At 47.6% G+C, this 13,021-nt stretch overlaps 1 protein-coding gene across 1 annotated transcript in view; it reads left to right on the plus strand.

Moving 5' to 3' along the window:
• Positions 1-13,021, plus strand: part of Slc26a8 (solute carrier family 26 member 8) — a 46,238-nt gene that overhangs the window by 22,102 nt on the left and 11,115 nt on the right. The window contains exons 8-15 of the mRNA XM_028777051.1: positions 4,592-4,739; positions 5,968-6,081; positions 7,146-7,223; positions 9,827-9,922; positions 10,930-11,036; positions 11,116-11,185; positions 12,330-12,422; positions 12,528-12,659. Of these exons, the coding sequence (XP_028632884.1) occupies positions 4,592-4,739; positions 5,968-6,081; positions 7,146-7,223; positions 9,827-9,922; positions 10,930-11,036; positions 11,116-11,185; positions 12,330-12,422; positions 12,528-12,659 (838 nt within the window). The remainder of the gene's footprint in view (positions 1-4,591; positions 4,740-5,967; positions 6,082-7,145; positions 7,224-9,826; positions 9,923-10,929; positions 11,037-11,115; positions 11,186-12,329; positions 12,423-12,527; positions 12,660-13,021) is intronic.

Below are 13,021 nucleotides of genomic sequence, written 5' to 3' on the forward strand. Positions count from 1 at the left end.
TCTACCTCTACCTCTACCTCTACCTCTACCTCTACCTCTACCTCTACTACCCTCCGGGCTGCCCTCTCCATTCATTCCCTGAATAAACTCTATTCTATGCTATACAGGCCTGTGACTGGTCCCTCAGGGAAGAAATGCCTCCGCATGGGCCCGCTGAGACATTCCCTTCCATGACCTTGTCTCTCCTTTACTCACCCTCTGTCACTTTCCTCACCCGAGCCTGTCAGCTTCTCCAGACATCTGCTGGGTACTCAGAACACCAAAGACACTTGATTCTTCTTTCTGTAGGCATTAACCCTCCCTTGTCTGGTTAACTTTGAAGAGCAGAACAAGAAAGCCAGGCATGTAATACCCACATGTAACCCCAGCATTTGGGGGTGGAGGCAAGAGGATTAGGAGTTAAAAGACTAGCCTTGGCTACACATCAATCACAAGGCTAGCCTGGGCTGAATGACACACACACCCCCCAAATTAAACAACTAAAAGATGGGATGAGAGGTTGTTTTCTAGTGCCCCTGGTAGGAAACTCAGGACTCCATGTTCAGAAGAGAACTGTTGCTTTGCCATCACCCACTTTACTGTGGGTTTCAGCTGCTCCCCTATTCCTCTCCCTCCTTCTCTTCTTCTTTACACTGTGCTGGGGTTGAAGCTAGGGCCGCATGCAGGTTAAGCAAGCACTGTGCCATTGAACAACATTTTCTTCTTAATTGGGGAGGTTATCTCTGAAAAACTGGCAGCTCTGAGGGACTCGCGATTCCTCTGCGTTTGGTTTGATCTAATGACTCTCGCTGTCATCGGACACTTGCCATTTTTTACTTTAATTAGAAAGGACTAGATGGCAGTGTCTTGACCCGCAAGCAGACTTTTGAAGAATACTGCTCATGACTCCACATTGCACACAGGGGAATCCCAAAGTGTTGGGGACATTGGCTGAGGTCCAGGATAACAACAGGTGGGCCGTTTGATACGATCATGTTGAACCAGGCCTGTATCCCAACAGTTTCCTGTGAAATGCAGTGATGGCCAAGCCTTTGGCATCGTAGTCAATTACAGAGACATGGTCTGATACCACCTCTATACAATAATGAGTGTGTTAGGGGGGCAAGGTACAAGGGAAAGTCAGGTAGCAATGTGTGTGAGGTTTCTTCTTTCTTTCTTTCTTTCTTTCTTTCTTTCTTTCTTTCTTTCTTTCTCTCTTTCTGTTTTTAAAGACAGGGTTTCTCTGTACAGTCCTGGCTGTCCTAGAACTCACTCTGTAGTCCAGGCTGACCTCAGACTCACAGAGATCCACTGCCTCTGCCTCCCGAGCACAGGCATTCAAGGCATGCACCACCACCGCCAGACTAACTTGCATTTTTAAAAACATGTCTTTTTGTTTTGTTTGTACCTTTTGGGAGGATTGGGCAGGTTTCTGCCACACCTTGCATGAGGAGGTCAGAGGGCAACGGTGGGAGTTGTTCTCTCCTTCTACACTGGGAGTCCCAGGAATCACACTGGAGCTTGGGGGAGAACGTCAGTCAGTAAGGTGTCTCTCAGCTGGTCAGTATTCTTCAGCTTGGCTTTCACTGTAAGATTCAAGGGTACATACAGAGAAGAAGTATTCAAAACTCCGATTTAAACATTGCTTTGACCGCTCTTTATTTGAGCCCTTTTGTATTCATCCATGGTGCCAGAAACTGGTAGAATTGGACCCTGTAACCTGACTCCTGCTATGCCTGTAGTTCCTGGCCATGGTCTCTGTTTTGTCTTTGTTCACTTTTTTGATACAGGCAGTCCAGTTTGAAGTTCTGATCCTCCACCATGCACATCCCAAATGTGAGATTTTTGCTGTGCCCTACCACACCCAGATTCTGTATCCTCTTTAATCCTAATTTGCTGATAAGCATTGAGTGACACCAACAACAGTAGGAAGGAAAGCAGCGGCTTATAGTGTTGAGCTTGGATAATAAACTATATTTATTATACATCTCATTGGAATAGTCACATTCTTATCCGACTTTATAAATGGACAAAAAAGGAGAAGTGAGCTTTAATCATGAACTAAAAGGAAGGTTTTATGTCTTAATGTATGAGTACACCGTAGCTGTCTTCAGACACACCAGAAGAGTGCATCAGATCCCATTACAGATGGTTGTGAGCCACCATGTGGTTGCTGGGAATTGAACTCAGGTCCTCTGCAAGAGCAGCCAGTGCTCTTCACTGCTGAGCCATCTCTCCAGCCCCTAAGAGGAAGTTTTAATTAGATAAGGCATTATCTCTTCAATTAGATTAAGCTAATGTTTGCTCTACAAAAACATCTACCACAGAAACAGAGTTCCTAAGTGTGTAAGCACACAGCTGGCCTCACTGTGGATCTTCTATTGTTTTCTAGAATAGAATCCAAATATGGAGTCATATGTATTTGTCTGTTTGATTAAATGGTAAAAGATAGTGAAAACAAGCATGCTGGACACACACATACATGACAAATACACACACACATATACACAGACACATGTACATACATACGATAAAGACAGATACACATATACATGTAGGCAGAATGCATATATATAATACATAAACATACATACTTGCACACATAGGCACACACATTACATAAAGACATAACCATACCACATACACACACATACACACTACACATACATACACTCACTCATACACAATTGTATACACTACACACATATGCACACACACAAAAACACACACAGGCACACATGGTTAATGATGAGGAAGTGGAATTCAAAAAACAGGAATTGCAAATAACAAACAACCTCTAAAAGATTTAGAAGACATTTCCCAAGACTTATAAAGTTATCCAAAGAAATGAAAGATGGAGCATATCCACGCTCCTAAAATAGCTTTAAAGGATTGTGTTAGCATGAAGATATATATAAGATATCTCACATATAAGGAAGGTATACTTACATAAGCGCCTTCCCAAACCATCAGGATTTCTTTTCCTTTTTTTTGTCTCCTCCTATCATGCGTGACATTTGAAGGTTAAGCCTCTTGAGTCCTGAGAGGAAGCCTATGCAGTTCTGGCACATTATCATTTTGTACATTGGTCAGACCTCTTCCATTATGTTTACGAGAAGCCTTGGCCTGGGGTGGTATTTCCCTTACCATGTCTTCAGTTTCTGTAAGTCTTTATAAAACTGGCCTGATTTCTTCTTCCTTCAGCACTTGAATCCATCAGTGAACTGGCCAAAGGGTTCTGATCCTCCTGCCTCTCCCTCCCAGGTTCTAGGTTTATTACAGGCAAACGTTCATACCCAGCTTGGATGGTATTAAACAAAACCTCTGTTATCTCTGTCCCTTTCTTGTGATAAAATACCCTCTGACAAATGCAAGTTATGGGAGAAAGTTTACTGCCGCTCACACCGAAAGCATACAGCCTCTCATGCTTGAAGCAGCGGGCACAGCATTCTCTGTCAGGAGGCGGAGGCTGAGGGGTGTACAGTGTGCTTCTGCACTTACAGTCCTGGGTCCCCACGGGGGAGCAGCAGCGCCACAGTGGGCAAGTCTGCCCACCTTCCTTAATGCAATGAAGACAACCCTCATGGGTGCCCAGAGGCTCATCTCCCAGGTGACTCCAGATAATTTAAGTGGACAGTTATCACCACCATCACACTGTGACCATTGTGTGCTTTGGGTTCTCTCTCTCCTAGAGAACACTTTGTTAATTTGAGTCATTCAAAGCATTTATTCATTGACTTGGAATTATCAAATATGTCAGTATAAAGATATGTGTAACACTTTTATTATCTTGTCAACATATGATAAAATTCATTCTTTAAGGCGAACAGTTCAATGGGCCAGGCATGATGGTGCACAGTTGTAGTGCCAACCCTAGGGAGGTTTAGACAGGGGACCAGGAACTCCAGATCAGCCTGGGCCACCTAAGGTTTTGATTCAAAAAGTAAAAAACAAAAAGCAAACAAACGAAACCTGTGAGGGAGAAGGTGCGTATGGAAGTTGTATGTGCCTGGGTGAAGGTCACCGGGGAGATCCTGTCCTGACCAATGTGAATAGAGGAGCACTTGTGAGCCTTTCAGCTCTGAAGCATCCTAGGTATAGGAGTGGCCTGCAACACGCACCCCCAGAACGTCCTCAGGAGCAGAAGCAGTTTCCTTCACTCACACCTGGTACTTGCCCTCAACTGTAGGGTAGGAACAAGGACCAGAAAACCACAGAGGATGTTGTCTTTTTTTTTGGTTTGGTTTTTCGAGACAGGGTTTCTCTGTGTAGCCCTGGCTGTCCTGGAACTCACTCTGTAGACCAGGCTAGCCTCGAACTCTCGAACTCAGAAATCCGCCTGCCTCTGCCTCCCAAGTGCTGGGATTAAAGGGTGCACCACCACCGCCCGGCTAAGAGGATGTTGTCTTGATGGCCTTTGTCACTTGCCTTGGTTTGTTGGCTGTTTTGACAAGCTGCTGCCTCCATTGCTGTTTGTCTTTTATTTGTTTAGAAGGAAAAAAAAAGAAAAGGTTGGGGAGGGACCATGAGGTCTGCTTGGCGTGAGGACAGAGGGAGAGGGGAAGTGAGGGACTGCCTACCACCCAGTAGTAATTCCACTCTTCTGTTCCAGCTTCGTGTTCCCTGAGACTCCAGAGTTCGGTGTCCTTAGCAAAATTGTTTTACAAGCCATGTCTTTAGCTTTAGTGAGCTCCTTCCTGCTCATCTCTCTGGGCAAGAAGATTGCATTCTTCCACAACTACAGAACCAACTCCAACCAGGTGAGCCCGTGTGTCCTGTTATCTGATAAGGTGGTTCTCTGATGTGACCCTCCCACCCAGGTGAGGGCCATGTGTCCTGTTATCTGATAGGATAGTTCTCTGATGTGAGCCTATCCACCCAGGTGAGGGCCATGTGTCCTGTTATCTGATAGGATGGTTCTCTGATATGAGCCTCCCTCCAACACGCAGGGCCCATTCCTCTTTACCAGTTTGTTGGGCCATAATTTGTACTGTAATCACATAAGGTTTCTGAGAAGTGGAGGATGTATAACTTTGAACCTTCCTGAATTCATACAAGTATTGTTCTCCTAGAATGGATGTGGTACAGAGAGGTGAAGGAATTAACCAGGTGGGGTGACAAATGTTTGTTACCCCAGAACTCAGGAAGTAGGGGCAGGCTCAGGAGTTAAAGGCCAGCCTCGGATGCATGAGACAATGATGATAGCAAATGATAAAAGAGGGGGCGGTGCTTATAGGGGGTGGTGCTGCTGAGCTAGCCAGCAGAGTTTCTGTCTTCCTTCCCTATGGCCTAGAAGCCAGATGGATGCTGGGACACAGGTGACATGAGCTAGCACATACAAACCAGGCTGCTTGTACCTGTCATTAACGTAATGCCTTGCCTTTTGGCTTTTGTGTTTATTTTTTTAGAAAAAAAAAATCTCTAATTACTCTGAAATTGTTCCTTTCCCTAGAACTCAAGAGGGACACAGAAGCAAGCAGTGTCCTAGCCAGACATTTGGGTTACTGTAGAGGGGGCCATCACTGAGCTCCCTCTGTAAGCCCAAAACCAAGGGGTCATGAGAAAGAGGAATAAGGCAAGAGTCCGTTTTTCCTACTTTCAGAAGGCATGTCCTTCTCAGAAGCAAGGGCAGAGACGCAATTTAATCCACAAAACGAGACTGGCCGCTCTGGGTGTTCCTCGAGGCTCCGTCCGGCCCGAGTGTTATTGGAAGGCTGCAAGAACCCTAATGCCGCCTCAAAAAACAGTGTACTCATACTTCTAAATCAGATCCCTCAAAAAAAGTGGGCTCAAGCCAGGCGGTGGTGGCGCACACCTTTTATCCCAGCACTTGGGAGGCAGAGGCAGGCGGATTTCTGAGTTCGAGGCCAGCCTGGTCTACAGAGTGAGTTCCAAGACAGCCAGGGCTATACAGAGAAACCCTGTCTTGAAAAACCAAAAATAAAAAAATAAAAAAGTGGGCTCAAAGGCTCTGCCGTTTCTTTGCAGGATTTAATAGCCATTGGCCTTTGCAACGTGGTCAGCTCCTTTTTCCGATGTTGCGTGTTTACGGGTAGTATGGCCAGGACTATCATCCAAGACAAGTCTGGAGGAAGGCAGCAGGTGTGTTGAAAAGGCACCGTACCCCTAGCATGTGCACAGAAGGAGAGACACGCACATCTGTCCTCGTGGCCGTCTGCATGTCCGTTTGGAGCAGGGCTGCATCGGGGTTGTTGTAATGTTGTAGTTAGTCGGGAGCCTCTGGGAAGAGTTTGGATTCTGTGCTCGCTTTAATATTTGCTCAGATCTCTGTCTTTAAACGTCACTGGGAGGGGGTGTCGGGTAGCACATCCCGTAACCCCAGCACTTGTCTCCAGCCCCGCTGTGGGTCTGGGGAGACGGCTCAGTGGTTGAGAGTACTTGATGCAGAGGACCTGGGTTTGATTCCTTGTACCCTTCTCAGGTCGCTCACAACCATCTGTATCTCCAGTTCTGGGCTCCCCGGGTACCAGGCATGGGCATGGTATCCATACATGCATGCAGGCAAACAGTCATCCTTTAAAAAGATGAATTATTCCAGGCATAGTGGTACAGGCCTTAAATTCCAGCACTCAGGAAGCAGAGGCAAGCAGATCTCCATGAGTTCAAGGCCACTCCGGTCTACATAATAAGTGAGTTCCAGGACAGCCAGGGCTACCCCATGAGATTCTGTCTCAAATACAAAACAAGGAAACAATGAAACCCCCCCGAAGATGGGAAGCTGTCAGAGTGCCAGCACCACAGAAGCAGGTGGGACATGTGACACGGAAGCAGAGTGGAAGGGATTCGGGGCTGTCAGTGAGGCGTGTGCCTGAGGGTAGAGTTAATCACTTGTGTGTGGAGAAGCTAACGTTTTGAAAGCCGAGACACAGAGCTAGATCCTAGGAGACTCATAGTCGTGAGTTGTGACAATAAGGATTCCAGGGAAAACTGAAACTCCCCCCACAGCATTCACATGACACTCATGAAGTACCTACTGTGTGTCAAATACTTCACTAAGATCCTAAAAGGCACGTGTGCTGAGCCCCCAACTCTTCTCAAGGAAAAAAAAAAAAAAAGGCATGCTTCTCAGTAAACAGCCGGCCACAGCTGCAGACAGGGACCAGCCCCTGCCTGCCGGCTCTCCTCAACCAGCTCTGTCTCCTCAGTTTGCCTCTCTGGTAGGCGCAGGTGTGATGCTGCTGCTGATGGTGAAGATGGGAACCTTCTTCCACAATCTGCCTAACGTACGTGGGATGAGTCAGGGCGGGCGGGGCTGGAGGTGGGTGGGGTTTGGGGTGGGCGGGGCCGGGGTGGACGGGGCTGGAGAAACGGGTCAGTGGTTAAGGGCACTGGCTGATCTTCCAGGAGGCCCAGAGGACTAATTCCCCGAACCTATTGGCTCTCACAACAGTCTATAACTCCAGTTCCAAGGGATTTGGTGCCCTCTTCTGGCCTCCTCAGGCACCGCATACATGTGATACACACACATACTTGCAAACAAACACACTCGTACACATAAAAAAAATAAATCTTAGAAGAAAGGTGGAATCTTGGTAGAGCGTCCACGCAAAGAATTGCACTTGTATGGTCCCTGTGGTGGATCCAGGGAGATGGCGGTGGGTGAGAGCACCTGTTGTACAAGCATGAGACCCTGAGCTCAGCTCTCCAGCCCCAGGTAAGAGCCAGCTGCGGCTGCATCTCCTGTGACCCAGGGCTGGAAGGATGCCGGCAGAGACAGAGGATGGCTGGTGCCTGCTGACTGGGCAGCCTTGCTTAAAAGAGAAAAAAATTAGTGCGCTCCCAGTTGCGTGAGAGAGCTTGTCTCAGCAGAGTATGATGAGGAGTGACAGAGTGGGACAGCTGCATCTTCCCCTGTCCTCTGTGTGCAGGCATAGGTACACACAGCCGTAGACACAGCACAGCAGTGATCCTGCTGTGTCTTCACCATAAGGCTGCACACTAAACAGGATCATGTGGGATCCACGTCTGTGTCATACACGTGTATATTCTTGTAAACCAAGGTCACGTTGATCTCATAGAGAGTGGTCAAGAAACACAGTTACGATTGTTGTCCTTAAGCTGTAACTCAGCTCTGGGGTTGGGGACTCGGTGAGGAGTGACAGATTCAGACGTAGGAAGCCATTATCAGTGAGACTCAGACACTTGCTGTCATTGTGTCTGTGCCATCTGTCTTCTCTGCCTGTCTGAATTCTGTTCCTCCGTTGCTATCCCTGATTATCGCCAGCATCAGAAGAGCAGGCCTGCAGGTTGACTTTTAGCCCTGTGCTGAGCTCAACTGCATGTGTCCCTGCTTAAACGTGTCCCTTCTTCCCTGTGTCTGAGACACGAGCTGACCTTTAGCCACAGTGTGTGTGTTTATGAAACCAAGCGATTATAAGCTATAGGTTCATGCCCCAAACATGCAGAACATGGCAGCGGCTGCCTCTGTGACGATTGAAATCACACAGACCAGGCATAGTAACAGACACGTGTAATTCTAGCACCCAGTATACAGAGGCAGGAGAATAGCAGCCAGCCTGGTCTTCATAGTGAGTTCCAGGATAACCAGGACTACATAGGAAGACTTTGTCTCAAGGAAACAAAAACAAAAAAAGTTTTTAAAAATAAAATTATGTAGGATTGTAATTATTGTTTATTTATTTATTTTACGTATGTGAGTACACTGTCGCTCTCTTCAGACACAACAAAAGAGGGCAGAAGAGGACATCAGATCTACCTACAGATGGTGGTGAGCCATCACCTGGTTGCTGGGAATTGAACTCGGGTCCTTTGGAAGAGTAAGCAGTCAGTGCTCTTAACCGATGAGTCATTGCTTTAGCTCCTGTAATTATTTTTAGTGAAATGAATGTCTTACCTTAATATTTAAAAAGGACACAGCTCTGCTCTACATGGCTCTGGGACGGGCTTTGTTTCCTGTAGCTATAATTTAGTCAGGTGGTGGTGGTGCATGCTTTTAATCCCAGCACCTGGGAGGCAGAAGCAGGTCTTGGTGTGAGGCCAGCCTGGTCTATGGTATGAATTTCTGGGACAGCCAGGGCTACAGAGGGAAACCTTGTCTGGAAAAACAAAAACCATAACAAAATACAAAAGCGAAGAAGAAAGAAAGAAGGACAGAGAGAGAGAGAGAGAGAGAGAGAGAGAGAGAGAGAGAGAGAGAGAATATGAATGAGAATTCTCCAAACCCCTGTGAAATTGAGGTATTGTCCGCCCCACCACACATTGTTTAAAGTTTGGCTGCAGGGTGTCTGGAGAGATGGCTCAGGGGACCAGTGCACTAGATGCTCCTGGACAGTCCTGTTCAGGTCCCAGCAACCACATGGTAACTCACAACCATCTGTAATAGCATCTGATTCCCTCTTCTGGTGTGTCTGAAGGACAGACTGCTTGTCTATGTAAAAATATGTGAATAAACAAATCTTTTTAAAAAAAGATTAGGTAAAATCAATATATTTAACAACAACAACTGGTAGGAAGAAGCCATGCCTGAGTTTGTCTGTGCTGGGCTGTCTTTTACTGACCCACTGTATCTGTATTGTTGTACTGGACTTTCTCAGAAAGCAAGCACAAACGGGCCCAGCTAGTGTCCCAGCTGAATCAGCTCTGACCTTGGTGTAGTCTTTCCTGTTGGACTTAACACACTAGAGTAGTGGAGAAAAATGGAAAGAGCTTCTATTTGTGCCCTATGTCAGAGTTTGGGTGTGCTGTTCATATGAAAAAAAAACCATGTAGTATTTCTAGAGACAAGGCTAGTTTTTGTGGTTCCTTTGAGAGGACTTGGGAAATTTGTCCCTGAAGGGAGAATGAGGCCGTTTGTCTTTCCCCACAGGCCGTACTGGCAGGGATCATCTTAAGCAATGTGGTGCCCTACCTTGAAGCCGTTTACAACTTACCCACTCTGTGGAGACAGGACCAGTATGACTGCGTGAGTACAGCTGCCTCAGGGTGTGAACTGGGGCGTGCAGGGGGAGCAGAACCAGCTAGAGCTGAGCTTCAAGCTCGAGTGCAGAGTGACCACAGCATCTCTGAGCATCTCAAAAGGGACAGGCAAAGGCTCAGTCAGCAGGAGTTTGCCTTGTTTGTTTGTTTGTTTGTTTGTTTGTTTGTTTTTCAAGACAGGGTTTCTCTGTGTAGCCCGGGCTGTCCTGGAACTCACTCTGTAGACCAGGCTGGCCTCGAACTCAGAAATCCGCCTCCCTCTGCCTCCCAAGTGCTGGGATTAAAGGCGTGCGCCACTGCTGCCCGGCTAGGAGCTGGCCATTTAAGACCCTGGAATCCACATAAAAAAGCTAGGCATTGTGGCACAGATTTAGAATCCCAGGGCTGGAAAGGCAAAGACAGGGGTATCCCTGGGGCTTACTGGCTGCCGGCCTAGCTTACAGGGAGCTCCAAGGCAATGTGAGACCTAATTTCAAAAAACAAACATACAGGCATATACACATGTGGCCACACCAGCATGAGGACACACATACATGCACAAAATAAATAAAAATTTAAAAATAAATAGTTGCTCTCCTCTTCTGTCCCTGCACAATTGCCCACTTCTTTCTTTTTCTCTCCCTCTTTTAGTCCCCCCACCCCACCCCCGGCCAGTTCCCTGGCCTTAGTCCTTGGGGCCAGTGAACTAGACCACCCGAAAACAGCTTCCCAGTAAACCTGCCGTTAATATAAAATAAATAGTTATAATATTGCAAATCCTTAACTGTCATTCAGTGAGTTCTGATTCCTTATGTCAACCCACCTACCATCTGACAATGCAGATAGATAGCATTGTCTCCATGTTGTACACGGGGACATTGATATTTGAAAAGGAAATGAAGGGAAGGGTGAAGAGAAGATCCAGGCAGCCTCTGAGGTTGTCTGAGGTGGGCCTGGCACCTCCATTCTGTTCATTTTCAAGGTTTCTTTCCCCCTCCAACCCTTTTCCACAAGGTCATTTGGATGGTGACATTCTCCGCTGCGATTTTCCTGGGACTAGACCTTGGACTGCTCATCTCACTGGTCTTCACTTTCTTTATCATCACTGTCCGCTCGCACAGGTACTCAGCCTCTGGTCGGTGCAGGACAGCCGTGCAAGGCAAGGGCACAGGGACCTAAGACAAGTACATTTCCTTCCAGAACCAAGATCCTCCTCTTGGGTCAGATCCCCAACACCAACATTTACAGAAATGTTAATGACTACCGGGAGGTAAGAAGCCAGCCCAGGGATGGGGAAGATGGCTCAGTGGATAAAGCCAGTGCCACGCATGTGTGAGGAGCCCACTTCCTCAGCACCCCTGGCCTCTCAGTACTTGGGAGGCAGAGAGAAGACATCCCAGGAGAAGCTGGATATCTGGGTGAAACGAGTAATAGACTGCTGGGTTTCAGTGAGAGGCTCTGCCTCAGTAGACAGTGGACAACAATGGGAGAAGACACTTGACCATGACGTCTGGCTTCCACACACGAACCTCTTTCACCTCAGTGCACTCGCACACCCGTATGCCCACACGCATGCAGTCACAGGCACATACATACAAACATACATAACACACACACATACACGCATACGGGAAGTGGAGTGTAGAGCAGCGGTCAGCTCAGTCCCAGTCCTTCACCACTGTGAAGCACTGCAGCCCACCCCACAGGGAATGGGAGACTTGAGACTCCAAGGGACACCCCTGCTTCCAGCAGAGGGCCCCCTCACCTCTCACTGTGACTCGGGGAGAAGGCTAGATAGAGTTAGAAACTGAAGCTTGCAGACAGGAGAGGTGGCGGGTGTGTGGCATGCTCACCTCACCACAGGGCTTTGCGGGCAGGGCTGCAGAGGGACCCGTGCAGCTCCGAGTTCAAGGCCCGAGATCCAACTCCAGTTCCCAGCTAGCAAAAGTACATGGTAAAACCCTGGAGAGAGAGAGAGAGAGAGAGAGAGAGAGAGAGAGAGAGAGAGAGAGAACACATATACACAGAGACACACAGAGAGAGAGACACACACACACAGAAATAGATACAGACACACGGTGGGGGCGGGGCACAGAAAGAGCAAACTAGTTTTCTAACCTTCAGCCTACTAAGGACAGAGGCTCTTGAGGAACCATGAAAGCTGTGTAGTTCTGGTGGTGAGGGTGGATTAGGTCTTTAGGTCTTTAATTCCAGCATTTGGGAAGTAGAGGCAGGCGGATCTCTGTGAGTTTGAGGCCGGACTGGTCTACAGAGCAAGAGCACGTCCCAGGGCAGCCAGGGCTACAGAGTGAGACCCTGTCTTAGAAAACAAACAAACGAACAAACAATTAAGAGCCGATAAGGCTACGTGGCACTTCTCCCTAAAAGAGCAGAGCCTTTACCGTGTCGTGCAGGTGATTCTCATCCCCGGGGTGAAAATCTTTCAGTTCTGCAGTTCCATCACGTTCGTGAACGTGTACCACCTAAAGCACAAGTTGTTAAAAGAGGTGAGGGCCCCCTGCCCCTACCAACCCCCACCCCCGGCAACCCTCTACACCCTTGGGTTTCCCTTCCCACCCCGTCTCTGTGTGAGACCCCCTTCTGTCTCCCAGATCTGTATGGTGAAGGTTCCTCTTAAAGAAGAAGAGATTTACACTCTGTTTCATGAGAGTGAGACCAGCATAGCGGACAACAAAATCTGTAGGTGTTTCTGCGACTGTGAAGAGCTGGAGCCAGAGCCCAGGGTGAGCCACCTCTCCATATCTCTGTCCCTCCTTCTCTCCCTCCACCTTTCTCTCCTTCCTTCTTTCTTTTTTTCTGTTTGTTTTTAAGACAGGGCTTCTCCATGTAGCCCTGGCTGTCCCAGAACTCACTATATAAACCAGCCTGGTTTTCAACTCAGAGATCTGCCTGCCTCTGCTTCAACAGTGTTGGGATTAAAGGCATGCACCACTACCACCCGGCTCTACCACCCCAAGCCCCTTTTACTTTAAAATAAATTAGCCCTCCCATTTAAGGAAAAAACACTCCATTCCACATACACCAATGCACATGCAGATATAACAGTAGATAGACTATGCACACACATGCAGACATAACAGTAGAT

This window comes from Grammomys surdaster, unplaced genomic scaffold, assembly GCF_004785775.1.
Source record: "Grammomys surdaster isolate TR1022 unplaced genomic scaffold, NIH_TR_1.0 277, whole genome shotgun sequence".
NCBI lineage: Eukaryota > Metazoa > Chordata > Mammalia > Rodentia > Muridae > Grammomys > Grammomys surdaster.